Source organism: Zonotrichia leucophrys, chromosome 12, assembly GCF_028769735.1.
Source record: "Zonotrichia leucophrys gambelii isolate GWCS_2022_RI chromosome 12, RI_Zleu_2.0, whole genome shotgun sequence".
In the NCBI taxonomy this organism is placed as follows: domain Eukaryota; kingdom Metazoa; phylum Chordata; class Aves; order Passeriformes; family Passerellidae; genus Zonotrichia; species Zonotrichia leucophrys.
The window spans coordinates 7832759-7851269 of record NC_088182.1 but is presented as its reverse complement, the minus strand read 5'-3'; the positions used below and the strand labels follow the sequence as shown (position 1 = coordinate 7851269).

The window sequence follows — 18511 nt, the reverse complement described above, 5'->3', positions numbered from 1 at the left end:
AAAAAAAATGGACATAACTAATGAATAATTTTATTTATAATAAAAAGTCCTAGTCTCCAAATGGATTCTGCTAATGTTGAAATTCATTTTTCATATTTAACACAAGATGAAAACAAGTACCCTGCACAACACCATAAGAAAGGCAGTGATAAAAACCAGCTCATTTTTATTGAAGATGGGAGTGCAACCATGTAAAGCTCTGGTGCAGGGCTAAGAAAACATCAATACAATGGTAGGTCATTCACAAGGTATCTGTTACCACATTAAAGCACAAAAGGTCCATGTCAAAGAGCAGATGGAACTTGTTTCAAACAGCACCACAGTTCTGCTTTGTGGAAGCAGCAAGGTTCTGAATCAAGTCATTCAAACAAGAAGCCAAGGAGAAGCTGAGCTCATGCTGCTTGCATGAGCTGATTCAGTTCGTCTTGTGCCTTTTGTGTGACAGAAACAATGCATTTGTTGACTATAGACACATCCCTGCACTGCTCCAGCTATTGAATAGCTGCCTCCTCCAAAACAACCACAGAGCTGTTCAAGGGAGCCACAAGTGACTGCTTTTCACAATCACCCTCTGCAAAGCAGCAAGCCGACAGAACAGAGAGGAAACAAGGACTCTTGTAAAAGAGGGAATGGATACCTGTATAAGAGTATCCCAGCAAGCTTCCAGAACACTCAGCTACCTCCTCCCCACCCCAAGCTTACAGTCCAGATGTGCACTGAATACAGTATTTGGGTTCCCACCCAGACTCTTGGCTCTGCAACAATGTCAGAAAGGCATCATAAAAGTACACTCCAAAATCCAGTACCTCATTAATCAACACTGTCCCCAACGCCATGTGCCTTCTGCTCTGATATCAGACAAGGAGAAGACAACAGCAGGGCAGATACAGACCCCTTATTATTACAGGTGACAATGTCTCCAGACAGCCTGTAGTCCAACACTTCTGAGTCTCTGCCTGCCAGGTGACAGCAAAGGGACTGGATGTCCTGAGGGAAACAGGCACTAACCCCGCACGCTGACCACCTGCAGCTCTCCTCTGTCTCCTTGTGCCAGGAGAGGTCAATGTTTCCTACTGTCCCACAAATGTGCACATTGTAGCTTACATACTGAAAATCCCAGTTTAATGTCGGATATCCTTATTCAACAATGAGTACTCAGCGCCTCCCTATCTAAGAATCTGCAGTAATCACACCAAGGGATCCCAATACAAACTGAGTTCCTGAGTCTGAGCTCAGAGCACCCACTGGGCAGAAATCTAATGCTGAGAAAACTGAGGCACCTCTGTCCAGGAACAGGAGAACCCTTTCCTTACCATAAATACCATATTCTTACTCTACCTAATTTTGGACTGTTTGCACAGTTTGCCTTTCAAATGTCAAGATAAATTCACAGGATTGGCAGCTCAAAATAAGCAAAACAAAACTTTTCAATGTGTTAAGTGAACAAGCCTGCTTTGGCATTGCTAAAATCACACTGAACTCCACAAGGCCATTGTGACAGACTTTCTCCCAGAGAATAGTTTTATTTTAAAACTATTACTGCAAATTCATAATTCCAACCCTATGTTCTGTTTCAAGACGGAATTTCAACCTTACTAGTTAATTAAAGCCACCACCTGGAGTGATCTGGCTTTCAAACTGATTTCCTTTGTCTCTCTAATTCACATACATTAATATTTTATTTTCTACTGAAAAAAATGTCACACATGTGCCAAAGACAAGGCAGATAAAATTATTGCAATAAAACAAAGAAAATACACTTCTTACTGCCAGGTCTCAAGATGAATTCTGCATTATACAGACACTTTAAAAGGCTTACAACTGCAAATTGCTCTATTTTACATACTGTATTCTAGCCTTTACATCAAGATCTCTCCTAATTTCTTCTCATTGTAATGAGAAAGGAAAAGGGTTGGGTTTTTATTACCTGAACATTTATTCAATGGAGAAACAAAGACTACATTATATATTACAACACAAGCTATTAAAACAATGTGACACTATAAAACACACTGCAAAACTCATTATGGGATAACAAAGCTAAACCCTGAGCAAATAAATGTATCTGCCAAAAGTCAGCAATAATTATACAATGAGAGTTTATAATCTTTAATTATTTAAGAAGAAAAGAAGCTTGTAATAATTAAGTTTTATAGGCTCCTTAACTTGTCATTACTAGGTGCTCACAAAACTTTAAAACAAGAACACTTCATCTGAAATACTCTATTTTTAACAACAGATGCAATTGTTCGCTTAACTGATTAATTTTTTTTTTTAAAAAGTCAAATATTGTTTTTAAAACCTGCACTCACAGAACAGATAAGAGTTTATTTACTCTCTGATCCACACAATGCATGCAGCAACTGCTCAGGCACTTACAGGCCCTGCATCACACAGTGATCGATGTGACACTGTCTTTATATAGCTTTGAAATGGTTTTTGTTATGAGAAATCTGTAAATCACTTGGATTTACATCTGGAATTTCAGAAACTCAAAGAGCAGAAAAACTGTTAATTTAATTCATTAAAGTACATTGCTGAGACAGTAACACCTTTAAAGTTTCTATGAAGTCTGTGCATCTTTGCCATGCTCTGACTTCTGGTACACACAAACACCATTCAAAGGAGCTGGAGAAAAAAGTTCAATACTGAACAATTATAACCTACAAAACTGGTGGGAGGAAAGGAAGGTTCCACACTTCAGAGGAAAAATAATTTGGGGTTTAAAAATCTATATTAAAATTCACTTGATTTTAAGATATGAAAAAACCAACATAGAGCTACAAAACCAACAAGAAAACTTTCAATAAACTCCAATAAATAATAAACTTTTTTTCCCCCAACACATTCATTCTTTGCGTGAGCTCCTCCTAAAATTTTATCATGAACCTCTATGGAAGAGGAGATCAGTCTTAATTATTTCTGAAAAATTTCATTTCCAGCCACTAAAATCAGCACAAATTACAGAGCAGCAGAATTTTGACTGGAAAATAACACACTACACAACACATTAAATAGGAACATTGAGCATCTTGTATAATCAAGTTACAATACAGTTTCAAACTCAAGAATTTTATTTACTCCATGAGGCTTCATATTTTCATCATGAAATGTGTGCACTATACAGATGGCTTATTTAATCCATTCCCACCTAAATTAATCAAAGCAATCTGTATCCCCCCAAAAAAGTCTTCAAAATCTTCATACAGGGTTCTACGGGCATTTGACAAATGGTATACATTTAGCCAGGAAAAGTTGAAAATCCTCCATAAAAGAGTTACCACATCAAAAAATAAGTGACATTATTAATAGGGAAGTGGGATGTGTTATTCAGCATGATATGGAATTTAAACAGTACCACCTCCAATAGACTTTAAAATGCTTTTAGTAGCACCTGGTTGTTTATATATCTTCTGTGGTGAAAAGGTCAATAGAATTTCACCTCGAAGGTCACAGTTGCTAAGCAACTGTTTTCAGCAGTTCTGCAACACTGATCAAGCATCTTCTGATCAAGCATCACTGCCTGGACTTGGAATAAACCCATGTCCCATCCTACCTGGCCTTCCAAGTGTCCTGAGCGTGTCCTGCCCTTCCCAGGGAGCAGCAGCATGGCAAGGATACGTCCTGGCAGCACCGGCCTGCGGTTCACCAGAGCAAAGCTCAGCTCTGTCCTCAGGAACACCACCGAGGGCTTGATCAGGTGCTGCCCAAATCTCAGCATGGTCAGGGCTGATCTTCAGGGTCTGAAAGAGACAATGGTTAAGATAATTAAGGGATTGACTCTGCCTTTTCCAAGCAACAGGAATAAAACAATCCAACTGCATGTGCAGCTTCCAGCAGAAAGTGCCTCCTGGGTTCATCAACTGGGAGTCTTGGAATGGTTGTTACACCTCCCATAAATTGATCATGTCTTTGAAGAAGGGGTGGAAAAGGCTTCTTTCCAAAGCAAAATATTTACATATAATTTCTTAAAGTCTACTCTCATCATCTTGGCAGGGCTACAGAATTCTAGGGAATGCAATTTCTCCCTCCCATTTTCATTTGTCCTGCATTGTAAACATTTGGGTCATATGTTCTTTGAGAAGCACAAACAGGATTTCACATTTTTTCTGACACAATGCAAATCAGTGCACACAGGATGTAAGAAATAAACCACATTTTCTTAATCTCTCCATTAAATACCTCAGCTGAAGAAACACTGGCAAATTGAAGAAAGTTTATTTAGCCATTTTCCATCCACACGTTCCAGCTTGAGCAACTGGAATGTGAAGATGATCACTGCTACATTTTCTCTTCTAGAAAGTCACAGAATTCCACTTTCATTCACTAAAATTTTCTCTCTTCATGACAAGAATGAAAATCCCTCTTAAATAGCTACAGCACAGTCCCAACTGTGTCTATTTTAGGTCTTTAAGCCCTAGAGTATTTAAAGTATTTAATTCAATCAGAAATATCCAAGGTACTGCAGGGTGAAAAATGAAGAAATGAAAAATTTCATGTGACAATACTTGAGACACATCGGAAGCATTACACTCACATTACCCAACTTGAACCAAGTGACTAATCAGAAAATTCAGTTTCATATGTTGCCTGAGACAGGGAGATCTACTGCTACAGCCATGGAGGGTCTTCTGTTGTAGTTCCTTACTTGCAAGATTACTGTGTACAGTTAAGACCTAAACTTAGTTCTTAATCTAAGAGATTTATTCTGATTTATCATCCCACTTGTGTCACAGCATATATCACAGCTGAGATAGCCACAATACACAGAGCATCACCACACAATTTCAGAAAGCTTTAAGCATCCACCCAAACACAGTAACACCATACCTCATCAGAAGGCTGCAAGCAACTGCCCTTCTTGTTCTTTAGCCCAGCCTTTTATACCCTCATGGTTGATGCACTGCACCTGTGTGCCCTCTGCTCCCTTTGGTGGTTGGTCAGAGCCCCTGGGCACTCCATGGCTCGTTACCTTCAATGCTGCTCACCTGTTTTCCACAGCTGCAGCTCATTGGGGATGAGGCACAACCCCACCCCAATCACCACAAACTGTGTGCCCACACACCTGTACCTGTTCCCATAAAAACGTACACATAACAACCCCCTCCAAGTGCACACACTTTGAAAATGTCTTTGAGAAATACTTGTTCTTCTAAAGGAACTTCTGGCTTTGTAGTGGTCTGATTCCACAGAAGAATGTAAGTTAAGGGCAGCAGATGCATCTAATCAGGGTTTACACCAGAAAAACACATATAAATCTTAGTATATGATACAGTAACAAATAAGATTACTACATTTCCATGTAATAAACATTTTCTAAGCAGGCATCATGTCTTGTTTTATTTCTGAAAATCACAGATAAAAGGAAATGCTTAAACAGATTATGGAAGAGTGGAGATTTTAACTATGCCTGTTTCAAAGATTTGAAAAGGTTCTACATTCTTTTCTACATAAAGACAAGAGAAGATTAAGTGTCTGAGATTTGTCCCTTAGCATATATTAAACTTGAAAGTTGACAACATACAAAAATCAAGTCTCTTTAGCTACTAGAAGAATTGCTTAGCAGAGAAAACACCTGCTATCCTGTGCTGATGCTTGAAAAAATGACTATTAGGAACTTCAATCAATCTGCCTCGTTTCTCTTAAGCAGTCCATCAGCAACCCCCCATGGGGGTTTTTCATTCCAATTAAAACATGCAGAATGTTTTCACACAACTCAGTAAAGAGACATGGTTCTCTTTGCAATGAAGGAAATGCTTCTGACAAAGGAGAGAAACACATTCCATACCAGGACTACCCTCCAGTGATGAAATGGTAAGCTGGTGTCTCCAGAAGCTGAAAAATCGAATGTACCACCTGCCCTTGCATTTGGCAATGCTATGGACTAAAAACCCAAGTGCTACTGATGATTTCTTGTTCTGTCTTCCAGGACACTGATAAATAAAGGTACTGTCCAGAGACAAAGGACAGAATTAAGCACAGAAACAAGGCTTCAAAATCACAATTGCTAAATATCATGATTTCAAATTTGACTTAAGGAGGGAGAGAACCTGAGAATTGTTAATCAGCAGGAGAAGTCCTCTAGCTGATTGATGCCATAAGCAAAAAACAGCAAAAAGTAGCAAAATAAGATTGGTGACATTAGGTTGCCTGTACTATGTTTTCATCATGCACCTACCACATAATATTTACTTACTTTACTACCTGTCTTGTTTTTAAAATACCTAGAAAAATCAGTACAGTAAAAGCACTAATTTCATACTTCTCTTTGCAATAGTTTGAAGAATCACATTACAGCCCAAGCAGCTTGATATAGAATTAAAGCATTTATTAAAACCCTGTTTGTTTACTATGCAAAAATCTATCTGAATCATGCATTTCTATCTCTTGATTCAGACTAGATAAATGTGTTTCAAACTAATGAGTCAGTTGTACTGGTTGTGCTGTGTAATACTGCAGACTTCCCAGTGCTACTCTCTCCAATTCTGCAAAGGGATTAGGGGAGACTTTTTCTTAAACAATTATTCATAATCTATTATATATTACTTCAGCTGCCTTCTGCCCTAGTGATCCTCTGTGTTTTTCTGCACAGTACAATCATCTGTGCTCAGAACCAACACAAATGCTAAAAAATGCACCAGGGAAATAAGTAATGAGTACAAGTGAAATATCCATGACTGTGCAGCAAGGCTGGAATATTCCAGAGTGCTGCCAGGCAGGAAACTGCTACTGGCAGAGCAAGTTTTTATGCACCTGAACTCTACCACTTATTGCTTGCATGGTCTGTAAAGCAGCAGGAATCAATGAGCACAGGTGTGTGCACACAGGTCATGAGTGCACAAGGCTTCCCAATTCCCAGATTGGAATGACCACACTAAGTCTGTTCCTCCAGGGATTTCCATTTTTCACATAAAGAGAAGGTCACTGCCAGACAAACTAGAAACAACACATAATTGGTTAAAGATGTTTCCTCTTTTATGATGGTAGCCTTTCTAATCCCCAGTAATAAGGAGGACAATTACACAGTAATGTTAGAAAATGAAAGAAATCCATTTCTGATTAAATTTCAGCCCAGTTTAACACAGTTTCTGTTCTGACTATTCAGATGAAAAGTGTATTTACTCTTCTTCATATTGCTGATATACATTACATTGCCTATTTCATCTGCCTCATTTTCCTAATTAAATTCCCTTCAAGCTGTGTTACTGCAGTTGTAGGTGGGAATACAGTATTAAAGGCTAACACAGCAAGTATTCTAATTTTACAGCCACAACAGACCTCAAATCTGTATAACCCATACTAGAAAAAGAAAAAAACGACACTGGAAATCTACATTACACCCTGAAAAAAGAGTGTTAAAATTAAGAAAAATCATTACACCCTGAAAAAAAAGTGCTTGTAATTCCTTAAGTCTGATAACTTAGCATAGTCCCGGTATTCTGTTAGGCCAGGAGACCAACATCCTAAAGGCCTTGCAATTGGGGGCCAGAAAACCCTACAATAGCCAGAGAAACCAAGGTCCCCTCTAGAATACATCCTGTAAACTAAAATTATGCCCATCTAGAAGGAGATACTTTGGGATAGGAAGATATCACACTGTTCATTCAAGCCTCTCATTGAGGTGTTTGTTGAATATGCTAATTTGCAAGGTCTATAAAAGTGTATGCAGGATCTACCCTGAATGTGCATTTCAGTGCATTCCACCTTGGCCAAATGTTGCACCACAAGGATCCTTATTAAATACCAAAATAAAAACCCTTTATCCCTTAACCATGCCTGAATTAATTTTAGATCCAAGAAAAAGGCATCATAGGTACATGGCATTTCCTCAGTCTGTATAAGTACTACTCTCATATTAAATGTATTTTTGAGAGGAAGTTTATACACTTCTCACTTTTTCAGATTTATTCAGTTTTGGTGTTAGGGGCTTTGGTCTGCGCTTCAGTTTTTAAACAGCATAAGCTGTAGAATCATTTGTGTCAAATACACAGAACTCTGAACAGAAAATAAGTTCACTTCTGGGCAGAAGGTAAGTTCACCTAAAAGCAGGTCCATAGGACATCAAGATAAGAGTCTGCTTGTTACAGGTCATAGTTAAAATCAGAGACCTGGAAAAGTGCTGGAAGTTTGCTGACTACAAGGAGTGATGGCAGCAGTTCTTTAATGTTCTCTTCCTGCCACCACAGACCTCCCCATTGGATGCTTAATTGAGATGGTGTTGGTACTCCAAAATGCCTCTTTTTTTTAAATACAATTACTCCTCCTTAGAACAAGGTGTTGAGATCAGCACCTGCTGAGAACCAAGCTCAAGGCTTTTGCTGAGAATCCCCTGAGCACTGTTTTAGGAAAGCTGCACATCTGGTTGTAAAGGGAGAAGATGAGAATGCAAAATGGGCTGCTAACTTCAAATGTGTGTATTAAAGGAAACCAATTACAATACCATTATCTCTCTGTGCTAATAGAAAGGACTGTTTTAGAAACATTCCCAGGAGTATTCTTAAATTTTAAAGTTTATTTTACCATATTAACATCACCTCTTCATGAATTTTGACAGTCCTGATGCCAATACTCAATTACATGTAAAAACACTGCAAATTTATGTGGCAAAACAAAACTTCCTCCTTTCTAATTTTCTTTAAGGTCTTACAAAAATACTAATTTTTTTTAATTCATCAAGATACAAAAATGTGCGTTACACACTGTAGTTAAGGGAACAAAGTACCTATATCCTTAAATCCCTATTTGGCATTGCTCCCTTTCAAATGTTTGGTTATGGAGAAAGTGATAGTCCTACTTAGACATCTGAATTCTGCACCATATTCAGGAAGTAATGTGCAATAAAGACCTGCACTGCAGGCTACCTTCCCTCTTTTCATGTTTTGGAATTTTTTACTTATTTTCTCCTCTCACTGCTACTTTGTAAGGATGAAATTTACACAAGCCAGAATATTACTTATTTAACTCAAGCACCTAGCAATAAATGTGCTTGTTGCTAGCAGCCAGGATTTGACATTTTCATCAAGAAATACCTAAAAACACTAATAGAAAGAAATTGTTTCATTCTAAAATCACTTAGTTTTTCTACTGGCTCTATGTCCCTAGAACAGCTTTATCTCTCAGCACCCTTCACTCCCACTCTTGCACAAAATTTAAACTAGATATTTTGTGTTCTTCCAGTTCCAGAAAATGGCCTCTAATTAAAAACTGTTCTCCCTCTCAGTAAGCCAAAACATCACATACTATGCCATTTCTGTTCTGAAAAAGCCAAGAAGAATTACAAAACTAGAAAAGGTGCTCCTGTATCTTTGACAGCCATAGCCTAGATTCTCTCCATGGGGATGGTATTTAATGCTCTACACGATGTTGAAAGGAAAAGCTTGTGTGGATTATTTTTCATTTTCACTACCCACAGAAGCTACTGAACAGCAAGCCCGTTAAATGTGATGCATGCAACCAATCCTGTGGCATTGACAAGGACCAATTCCTCCCATCACAGACAGATTATGATGGACTCAAATTCACTACACGTGGCTTCCCCTGCTTAATCTAGCAGGGAAGAAAACATCAAAATTATTACTGTTTAAATAGATAGCCATTTTCTTAGCATGGTCAATCAAGCTAAATTATCTCCACTTACAATGAAAATAGACTGTGGCCTGTTGCACAGCACCTCAGCACCTTCCCATGTGTGATGCCACACATCCATCTGCAATCCCACAGCCTTTGCCTTGCAGCTCTGTTCCCTTTCTCTGAGCTGCAGCAGCGTTTCCCAGCCCCTCTGGGACAGGATTTTCCATTCTGCTCTCACAGTCTCACCCCTCAAAATCCCCATGTTGTTGTTATAGTGGGTTTTCCTAGGTCATGACTGTGACCATCATGAGAAATGTCCCTTCCCTGCCTGGCTGTGCCTTTTGGGTGGCAGCAGTGGGCCAAGGAGGAGACTGCACAAAGCTCCCTGGGCAAGCAGCTCCACCCCAGAGCTCAGCACAGGACATGGACAGTGTGATGAGCAGTGACCCGAGGGAGCTCTGAGCTCCTGAGAAAAACCAGAGAGTTCCCACTTGTACTGGGTCTGACTAGGATGGGCTTTGGATCACAAGAGCCAGTAAGGTCCTGCAGTTTGGTTTTGTAACCAAATCAGCGCTGATAAGACACCAATATTTTGGCTATTGCTGTACAAAGTTTTCTCATTTTCTCCATTCTGCCCATCACCAGTGAGCTGATGCACATCTTCACCTTTGGCTCCTGAGAGGAAAGCTGCATTGCCCCCAAACCTGTCTCAAAATACTTTGTGCAACCAGTCCAGCTGTCCCATCAACTTACTAAAGCAGAAAACACACAAAACTCAAACAAAAACTATAGCCTATTTAAAAGCTACAGGTCAAATAAAATACTAGCATTCTCATTTCTTTGTGTACTAGCATACACATTTATTTCTCAAAACTATCCCTCTTCAGGCATTACACATCCTGTCTACTGCACCTGGTCAGGCAATGTGTGGGCACACACAGGCAACATGTACATAAGTCTGTCCTCAGTTTCCTCTTTCCCAATTTTCTGGTCCATCATCAAAACAATTTTTTTTAAGACTTTCCCCCACTCCCAAAATCCTCACAACCACCCCAAAAAACAACTAAACAACTCAAACTTCAGATACCCAGAACCCTGTTGACCAAGAATAATGCAGACACTTAAAAGCAAGTGAGCAACCATGTAGCAACACTGTAGAGCAATTGCAACTTTGACAAGTTAATCAGCAAATGCAGAATCAAGCTAGACATCAAAGGCGATATAACATCCATAATACATGGAGAGGGCATAAATATTTTTAAATGATGTAGATGTAGTTGTCAAATTCATTTCTACAGCAAGCATTTTGGAATACAAATTAGGCCAACTTGGTTTTTTCTTATAATTCAGGTAAAGAGTGCAAAGTTATAAACAATAAATGAAAAGGTTTGTAGAGGCAAAAGAGTTGTATAACACATAAAACTTGGAGAAAAATGAGGGTTTAGAAGAGTCCTGAAAGCACTAAACAGGCTCGACATTCTTCAAGTGTCCATGTGTACACTGTGTGCCTCAGAAGATGACTCACACACCATTTAACCATGCTGAGAAAATCACTCTGGCAGTGGAAGCCCTTGTTTGCCTCTGTGCTGAGGTAACAGCCAACTTCAAATATGAGGATTTGTTTCCAAACATCACTTTGTTGTTGTTGTTTTGACATCCTAGCTAGACCTGCAACTTTACTTTTTTAAAAACCTTTTACAATTACGAGCATGAAAAAAGAATTGCTGTCTTGCATTATCCTGCAGTAGGTTTGTGTCCATTTTATGCCAGAATGCACTGACTCAATGCACCACAATATTACAGAAGTTATCTCTCAAAGACTTGATCTAGAATTTCTCACAATCTTCTCTGCTCAAAAACTGTGCCCATTTTTCCTCATATTAACAGAGTTTATCTAAGATTATACCTCCATTTATCATTATTATTGAACAAAATTCAGCAGGAATTCAAAGACAAGTCTGATAATCATGAAACTCAAAATCCATGGACTATATCAGTGATTTCAAGGAGGATGTTTTGTGAAACAGGATAAAATCAATCAGAATCAACAATTCCTTCTTAACAACTTTTACCAAAAGAACAAAATACATGCAAAACCACAAATATCCAATAAAATAAATTACGTTCACAGATCCTTCTTTAGTGTTAATCTTCGGGGGGAGGGGAAGCAAAGCAAAACAGAGAAACACACATTAGATTTCAATTTTTTAACAACTTGCATGTACCACAGCTATTATCCTGATGCATGGAGAACTCAGGGGTTTGATTTTGCCTCTGCAAGTCATTCTGATGAACGAGACCTTTAGTGTTGTAATAACTGCTGTGAGTAATGGAACAACCAATGGGCTTTATTAAGAAGGAACACTGAATAATGTATTACCAACACTAAGATCAAGGAAAAATACATTTTTATTAGGGAAAAATGTTAATATCAATCATGCCAATTTTTTTAAGCAGAGGGGTGAAAGGCAGAAAAGGAAAAAAATTAAGAAAATGCTTTACAGTATGCATTAAATGGCAGAAATTATACCATGAAAATCCTTTTTCCTAGTTTGGCTACCTAGGGCTAGATTACATGGTAGAGGAGCAATAAAAAACTGTGACATCTCTTGAGATATATAAATGTAAGGGAAACTACCACAGCAAAAGGAGGGATGGGGGAGGAAGCTCATTCCTCTTGAAGCTACAAACTGAGAGCTGACATGATGGAACAACTAGAAATGTTCTTTTGCTGAACCCTTCAGTGGAAAAAAAGGTGGCTTTAAAAATGGGGAGTGAAGAAAAAGCAGTTCTATCTTTTATTATTATTATTATTATTACTTATATTGCAAAACATAAAGTCACTTTACAGGCTTTAGAAATACACACCAAGACTAAGCCTTCCCCTGAAGTGGCTTCCTATTTCCTCTGAGAGAATGCAATTTGGACATCTACAGTGTTGGACAGCAGAGATGGGGCAAAGAGAGCTGCAGAAGACAAGCTGCAGGGAGTTCAGTGAAAAGATTCAAGGAGTGAAGAAGTCCATTGGGAGAAGAGAGTAATGGCTCTTCCCAAAACTTTATGGTGGTATAAACCAAAGCACAATCAGAGAGAGAGAGAGAGCACAGGGTGTGCTACGGCAAAAGGCTGCTCCTGCACAAGTCCAGGCAAAAAGAAGTGAGGTATGAGCCAGAAATGTTGGATGATGAGTTTCCCGATACAGTCCAGAATTTTATAATTTCTTCACTGAGAAATCAGCTACATCACTTCCAAAAGCTCTCCTGAATCAGTAAACACCTTTAAAGATTTATTTCTTGCATTTTATTCTTTTGTCCTTTTGCCCAAAATTTCATTCTGAATGCAAACTTATTATTATTAGACCATGGCTATTTGGTAACACTATGAATTTAAATTATATTTAGAGCAATTCCTGTGAGACCTGAGTATCTCTGCAAGCATTTCAGCTTGCTGAATTAATAAATGTAACACAAACATTCAGAGGAAAATGCAGACACCATACTTAGTCTAAAAATTCCTCAGGCATATAAATGAAAATAGACATTTAATGAAAATTTATTGTCATATTTACATTTATAGCTAGCTAATAAGACAAGATAGTGGGTCCTTCACATTTATGTACAGCACATTTATGTTTATTTCTAGATATTGGAATCCTTAAGAAATCCCATTAGTCCTCATTTCATCACTTTATATATGTGCTTGCTCTCCAACATAAAACCACTTACACCAGATTGTTCCATGAATGCTGGAATTAATGAAGCATCATTTCAAAGGATTTATGTCCACATCTTTCCCCCAGCTCCTTTTGTCCCCCCCAGAATGAGAGCCCTCTGCCAGAGCCCTGAGTGCATCCCAGGCAGGTGATTCCAGCAGGGTTATCCATGTGGAGAGCTGCCAGCCCAGGGCAGCACCCTGGGGAGCTGCAGGGAGGAAAAAGAGGCTCCCACTATGCAAAGCAGGTCAAAAAGTGAACTGTTAGGACTGTACAGGCTAATTACAGAATTACCATGGCACACATATATATCCAATGGATAAAAAAAAAAAAAAGAAGTGCTGCTCTAATGCTGAAATTTGACAGTTTTTTTTTAAAGTTCCTATTACAGTCATTGGAAAAATGCAATCTGGTGTGACATGTTCTTACTATTTCTGGTTCATTTACACCAGTCAAATTGTGGACTGCACGCAAAGAGCACTTTTCTAGGTTTAACTTTCCCCCTCTGCACAGGTTTTCCCTCTGATTTTCCTCAATGCTTTCTCTTTACTTGCCCATGTTTGGAAAATGGCAAATACCATTCCTGCCTTCTGGTCACTTCCTTATCTTTCTCAAAGAAACCTGTGGCAGAAATCAGAGCTTTCTGGATTTTTGTACAGAGCACTATGAGAGTCCTTGCTGAACAAGGTAATGTTGAATGAAAGCTAGGTTGCAAATCAATTGAAAGAATAAACCAATTTTGAAAAAGGAGCACTCGCTGTCAAACCAGCATTAAAGCATGACAGGAACCTGCTTAGAGATTTTTGGTTAGATTAATCCTGAACACTATGACTCAAAAAATGTAGGCAAATACAGGCAGTTGTACATGATGTTTTTGTGAGAAGTTTCATATCTGGTTGCAGAAAACACAGTTCTATTAAAATACAGCTACTTACTGAATATTACATTATGACTTCTTTTCATAAGACATTTTCTGCTGAGAGAAAGCGGCTTGCAGTTCCTGTTATGTAATACCTACAGACATTAGATTTATTTCAGTAGGACACAAAGCCTGAGAAGTTTGGGGTTACATTTTCACCTCAAGTTGCAACTTGAGGAATCTTTTCCTACTAAACAGGGGCTCTTAGCAAATTAATCACCGAAATCTATGAAACAGTTTTTTTTGGCTTCACTAGGTGGCTTTCAGAATCAGGCTTTAAGACAAGTCCAGCAACTCCTTAGATTGATTTGCAGAAGTAAGAGAAATCAAAGATGATCTTGTCAATATTCTTCAAGTCAAATTTCAAAATCACTGATGGACTAAAGCATTTTCTCCACTTTAGTACTAGAAGCAGAAAAACAGAGAAACCAAAACCAAATCTGATAAAGAGCCTAAACCTATTTTCAATATGCTAGCCTGCATTGTCCTTGGTAAAGGATGAAGAAATGCTTTAAAAAAATTGAATAAACATAGGAAATTTAAGTGCTCATTATTTTCACAAACGTATTATTTTAATTTTCTTATTCATCTGATAATTACACATTTTGCTGTATGTGCACATCATTCTCCTGGTTGCTTTTTACTTCATGATTGCCAAATGTCCTGAAAAATATGCATTTTCATCTGTCTGTAACTACCATAAAATTCTTCATGTTTTTTCCTTTTAGAAAACAATCTATATCATTATTTTTTAACCTAGACTCACCATGGAGAACTGCATGAGTCACATAATCAAGCCATAAACCAAGCAAATAGTTTTGTATGTTTCTGCTGTATTTCTGGCTCGCTTTACTACACTGTATCACTTCAGGCATCAACAAAAAATGTTTTAGTGTTCCTGCTTTTAACTTTTCAAGATTAAACAACATTTATGGTCACATGGTGGATTGGAATAGCTGAGAGTATTATGTTCTCATTTTTCTGTAAACTTGCTAACATTTTAAACAAGAACTGGGTGCCAGATGACTGTTCTGCAGCTAATTGGGGAACAAATTTTTTCTACGATTTACTGAAAGGTCTTTGGAGCTCCTTGCCAGCCAAGGTTTCTAATAAGATACTCATGAGCAATTAGAAATCTATAGACACGATTAAATCTTAATCTGCAATCTGCAGGATAAATGTTTAGGCTGAAGTACGGCAAGCTGGCAGAGATCTCAACCAGGGACCTCTCTGTAGCTCCAAGAATTTGTCAAAGCTGAAACTCTGATTTATTTCTGAATTCCTCTGACTCCCCTGGACAGGGAACTCATAAATTGGGCTGCCAGCTCATTGCCACAGCCCTGCACCCACATGCCTGACTAGCACATTTTATAGAAGGTAGGCATAAATGGTTTATTTCCAATGAAAACTTTGGACTTCCATTGCACTTCTTGAATAATGGATGCAATTTATAATTTAAAAGGTGATTTGCACAATACACATGTACTACCCAAGCTGCCCAGTAGGAAATCACACTTAGTCAAGCAAAGTTCTCACTAACTTTCATTTTTTCCTCAATAGCAAGCAGTTGTTCTGTAAGTAATGCCACAGCAATACCATAAAGCTCTGGGAATAGCTGGCTCTCAGCAGTCTGGAAATGAATACAACTGTAAACAAAAGAGACTTTGAAACTACTGAAAAATTAATTTTCTTGTGTTGTTATAAGAGACGTTTTGGCTTCCCCGAGTGCACTTCATAGCTAGGAGAAAACTCTCCAACTCCATACACACAGGGTAGCCCCCCAGGTCCACAAAAGATAGGAACTCGGCATGAGGAATGTAGTCTAATGAGAAGCTTTGTAGGTTAACATTAAAAAGGTGTTTAAAGAAAGGGGTTCTCTAACTCTCTGCATAATTCTATCATACCAGCCACTATCCTGGTATACCTTTCTTGATGAATGTAAGAAACATTTCACTTCTCTAATCATCGTCAGCTAAAGATTTCAAAGAGCTTTGGGAAACTTTAAAGAAATATGAACCTAACAGACAAGAAAACAAAGCAGAGATAAACTTTAAGGAGCACAAAATGATACCATGAAATCTTTTTTCCCTGGTCAAATTAATGCCACCAAAATTCTCAAAAATTAACAGAAAGACTAATAAATCACTGTGTTTAGCTGTGGTGCAAATCTATGCTGCTGCTTTTAAAGAGCTGTGAAGAACTAAGGGCTTACCTTGAATTCTCTATGCTACTCTATAAGCAATCAGCAGGCCTAAACAAAAACTAGCATAGAATAAACTGCCAGTGGAGAAAATGAATGTAAGGAAAATCATGTAAATGTACTCAGTATACAAAATGTGGACACAATATGTAAAAATCACCAATTAAAGTTTTCCCAAATAGAGAAACAGTATTTTGCTAGACTTGCTCACAAATCTTCTGGTTTGTAGAATATCTTCACAAAGAATTCTGAATATGCAATGAAAATAAATGAAAGTACATTTGGAAATATCCTCTTCATGTTTATCACAGAGAAGACAGTACCATCTTTGAGACAATATGGTTTCTCAATTAACAATCATTCCCCAAATTAACTGGATCACAAATTCCAATATTCCAAATTAATCTTTCTCCGTTGCAAAAATCAAATGACCAAATTGACAAGGATGAGAATTCAGATGGCTTGTGTAAAGCCAATTCACGTGCAAGCATTAAGGAACAGTCTTTAATAATAAAGTCCTATTAGAGTTTTCAGCAAGCCCCAGTGCCTCATTTCTGCAAGTGGTTCACTGAAGTTCTGCTTAATTCAAAGCTCTGAGTGCCTGTGTGATACTGCCCAAGTTATCAAACACAAAGTTTTCTCTAGTGATAAGTAGTGCCATGTAAATGTTCAGTTTGCAGCCTTGAGCTATTGGGGAAGTTATCCAGCAACAAGAACACACCTGATGCTGAAGTAGCAAGTGGTGTTTTCTGAACACAGAACATCCTGTATGATCTGAAGGGCGCTAAAATCCAATCTTGTGTTCTAAAATATACATCCAAATTTGGTGAATTTTTCTGACCTTAATCTCTGTCAGCTCCCCATCTGTAAAACAGAGATAATACCACATCCCTCACTGGGGCTTTGTGGAGATAAATTTAATTTAAAACCTGTGTAGCACTTGGATACAGTAGTGATGAGCAGCACAGAAAAGCCTATGAGGAAATTAATAATTCTGACATCTGAGCAGGGTCTGAACAATGTGCTGGAAATAAGGCTTAGGGCCACATATCAAACACTCAGGATAAAACAACATCTCTAATAGCTGCTCATTAATTGAGCACTGTCCATCTTGTGCACTGAGCAAGGAAGAAGATTTCTGGAAAATATTATGTGTTCTAGACAATTCTGATTACTTTATCAGGATGCATATGTGTAAGAGAAGTTGAATTTCTGTGGCAATTCCAGTCTTAACACTCTCTTCTTGTGCCCACTTGCTTTTGAATTCTTAATAATGTTCTCTTCATGAAGTTTATACATGTAACGTTTATATAAAAAAGAATGAATTATAATCTCATTGTGAATCTCTGATTTCTATGCAGAAGTGGTAATGAAAGAAATTTTGGTTTAAAATATTCTTTAGAAAAATAAAATACCACTCTTGCCTTGGCTTGGTAAATTCACCAGATTTCCACTGAATTCCCTCTTCAGTTGCTTGGAATGGTCCAAGTGTTCCTTCTGTTCACACTTACTGTGCACTGCTATAAGGAACTTGGGAAGGGAAAACACATCAGGGCACTGTCCTTTTAATTTTAATCCAAGGCATTAAATTTTAATTCTCAACAACAACAGCAGCTCATGTGTTCCCCTTGCTAGTTCCTGTGGAAGTAAATCAGGCAGAAATTAAGTTAGAACTGCACTTGGGAATGACAGAATAATAGAATCTCCCCAACATGCTCTCCAGAGCCTTCTTCCTTGCCAAAAAAAATCCCCTCTGCACTTGCAGAAGTAGGTGATGTTGCTTTTCTGGTGACAATCTCCTGCTCCAGAGTGCACAAACACACTGAAGGCAATGGATACCTCTGTGAGTGCAGAGCCCTCCCAGACAGAGCCCTACACAAACAGCTGTGCCCCTGACCAAGGCAGAGACTCCAGGAACACGGACAGCTCCCAGGCCTGACTTCATTCTGATGACATCCAAGTTGCTCCTTAAAATCCAGAAGAGCTACACCCAGAAATAGAAGACCAGACCCAGACCCTGCAGAAAAAAAGTTTTCTAGAACTCAAGTACTAAAATTGGATAATGTATTCAAACTCAAACTAATTTTGATAATACAAAATAATACAAAAA

At 38.2% G+C, this 18511-nt stretch overlaps 1 protein-coding gene across 8 annotated transcripts in view; it reads right to left on the bottom strand.

Annotated features, from left to right (window-relative positions):
* The window catches only part of FHIT (fragile histidine triad diadenosine triphosphatase), a 512254-nt gene that overhangs the window by 383672 nt on the left and 110071 nt on the right, over positions 1-18511 (bottom strand). For 7 of the 8 annotated variants that reach the window (XM_064724137.1, XM_064724140.1, XM_064724138.1 and 4 more), the window contains one exon: positions 3622-3743. In XM_064724137.1, coding sequence (XP_064580207.1) covers positions 3622-3721 — 100 coding nt within the window. In that variant the 5' untranslated portion in view covers positions 3722-3743. Of the gene's footprint in view, positions 1-3556; positions 3744-18511 lie in introns of all 8 variants that reach the window. The other variant, XM_064724141.1, reaches the window with a different exon arrangement.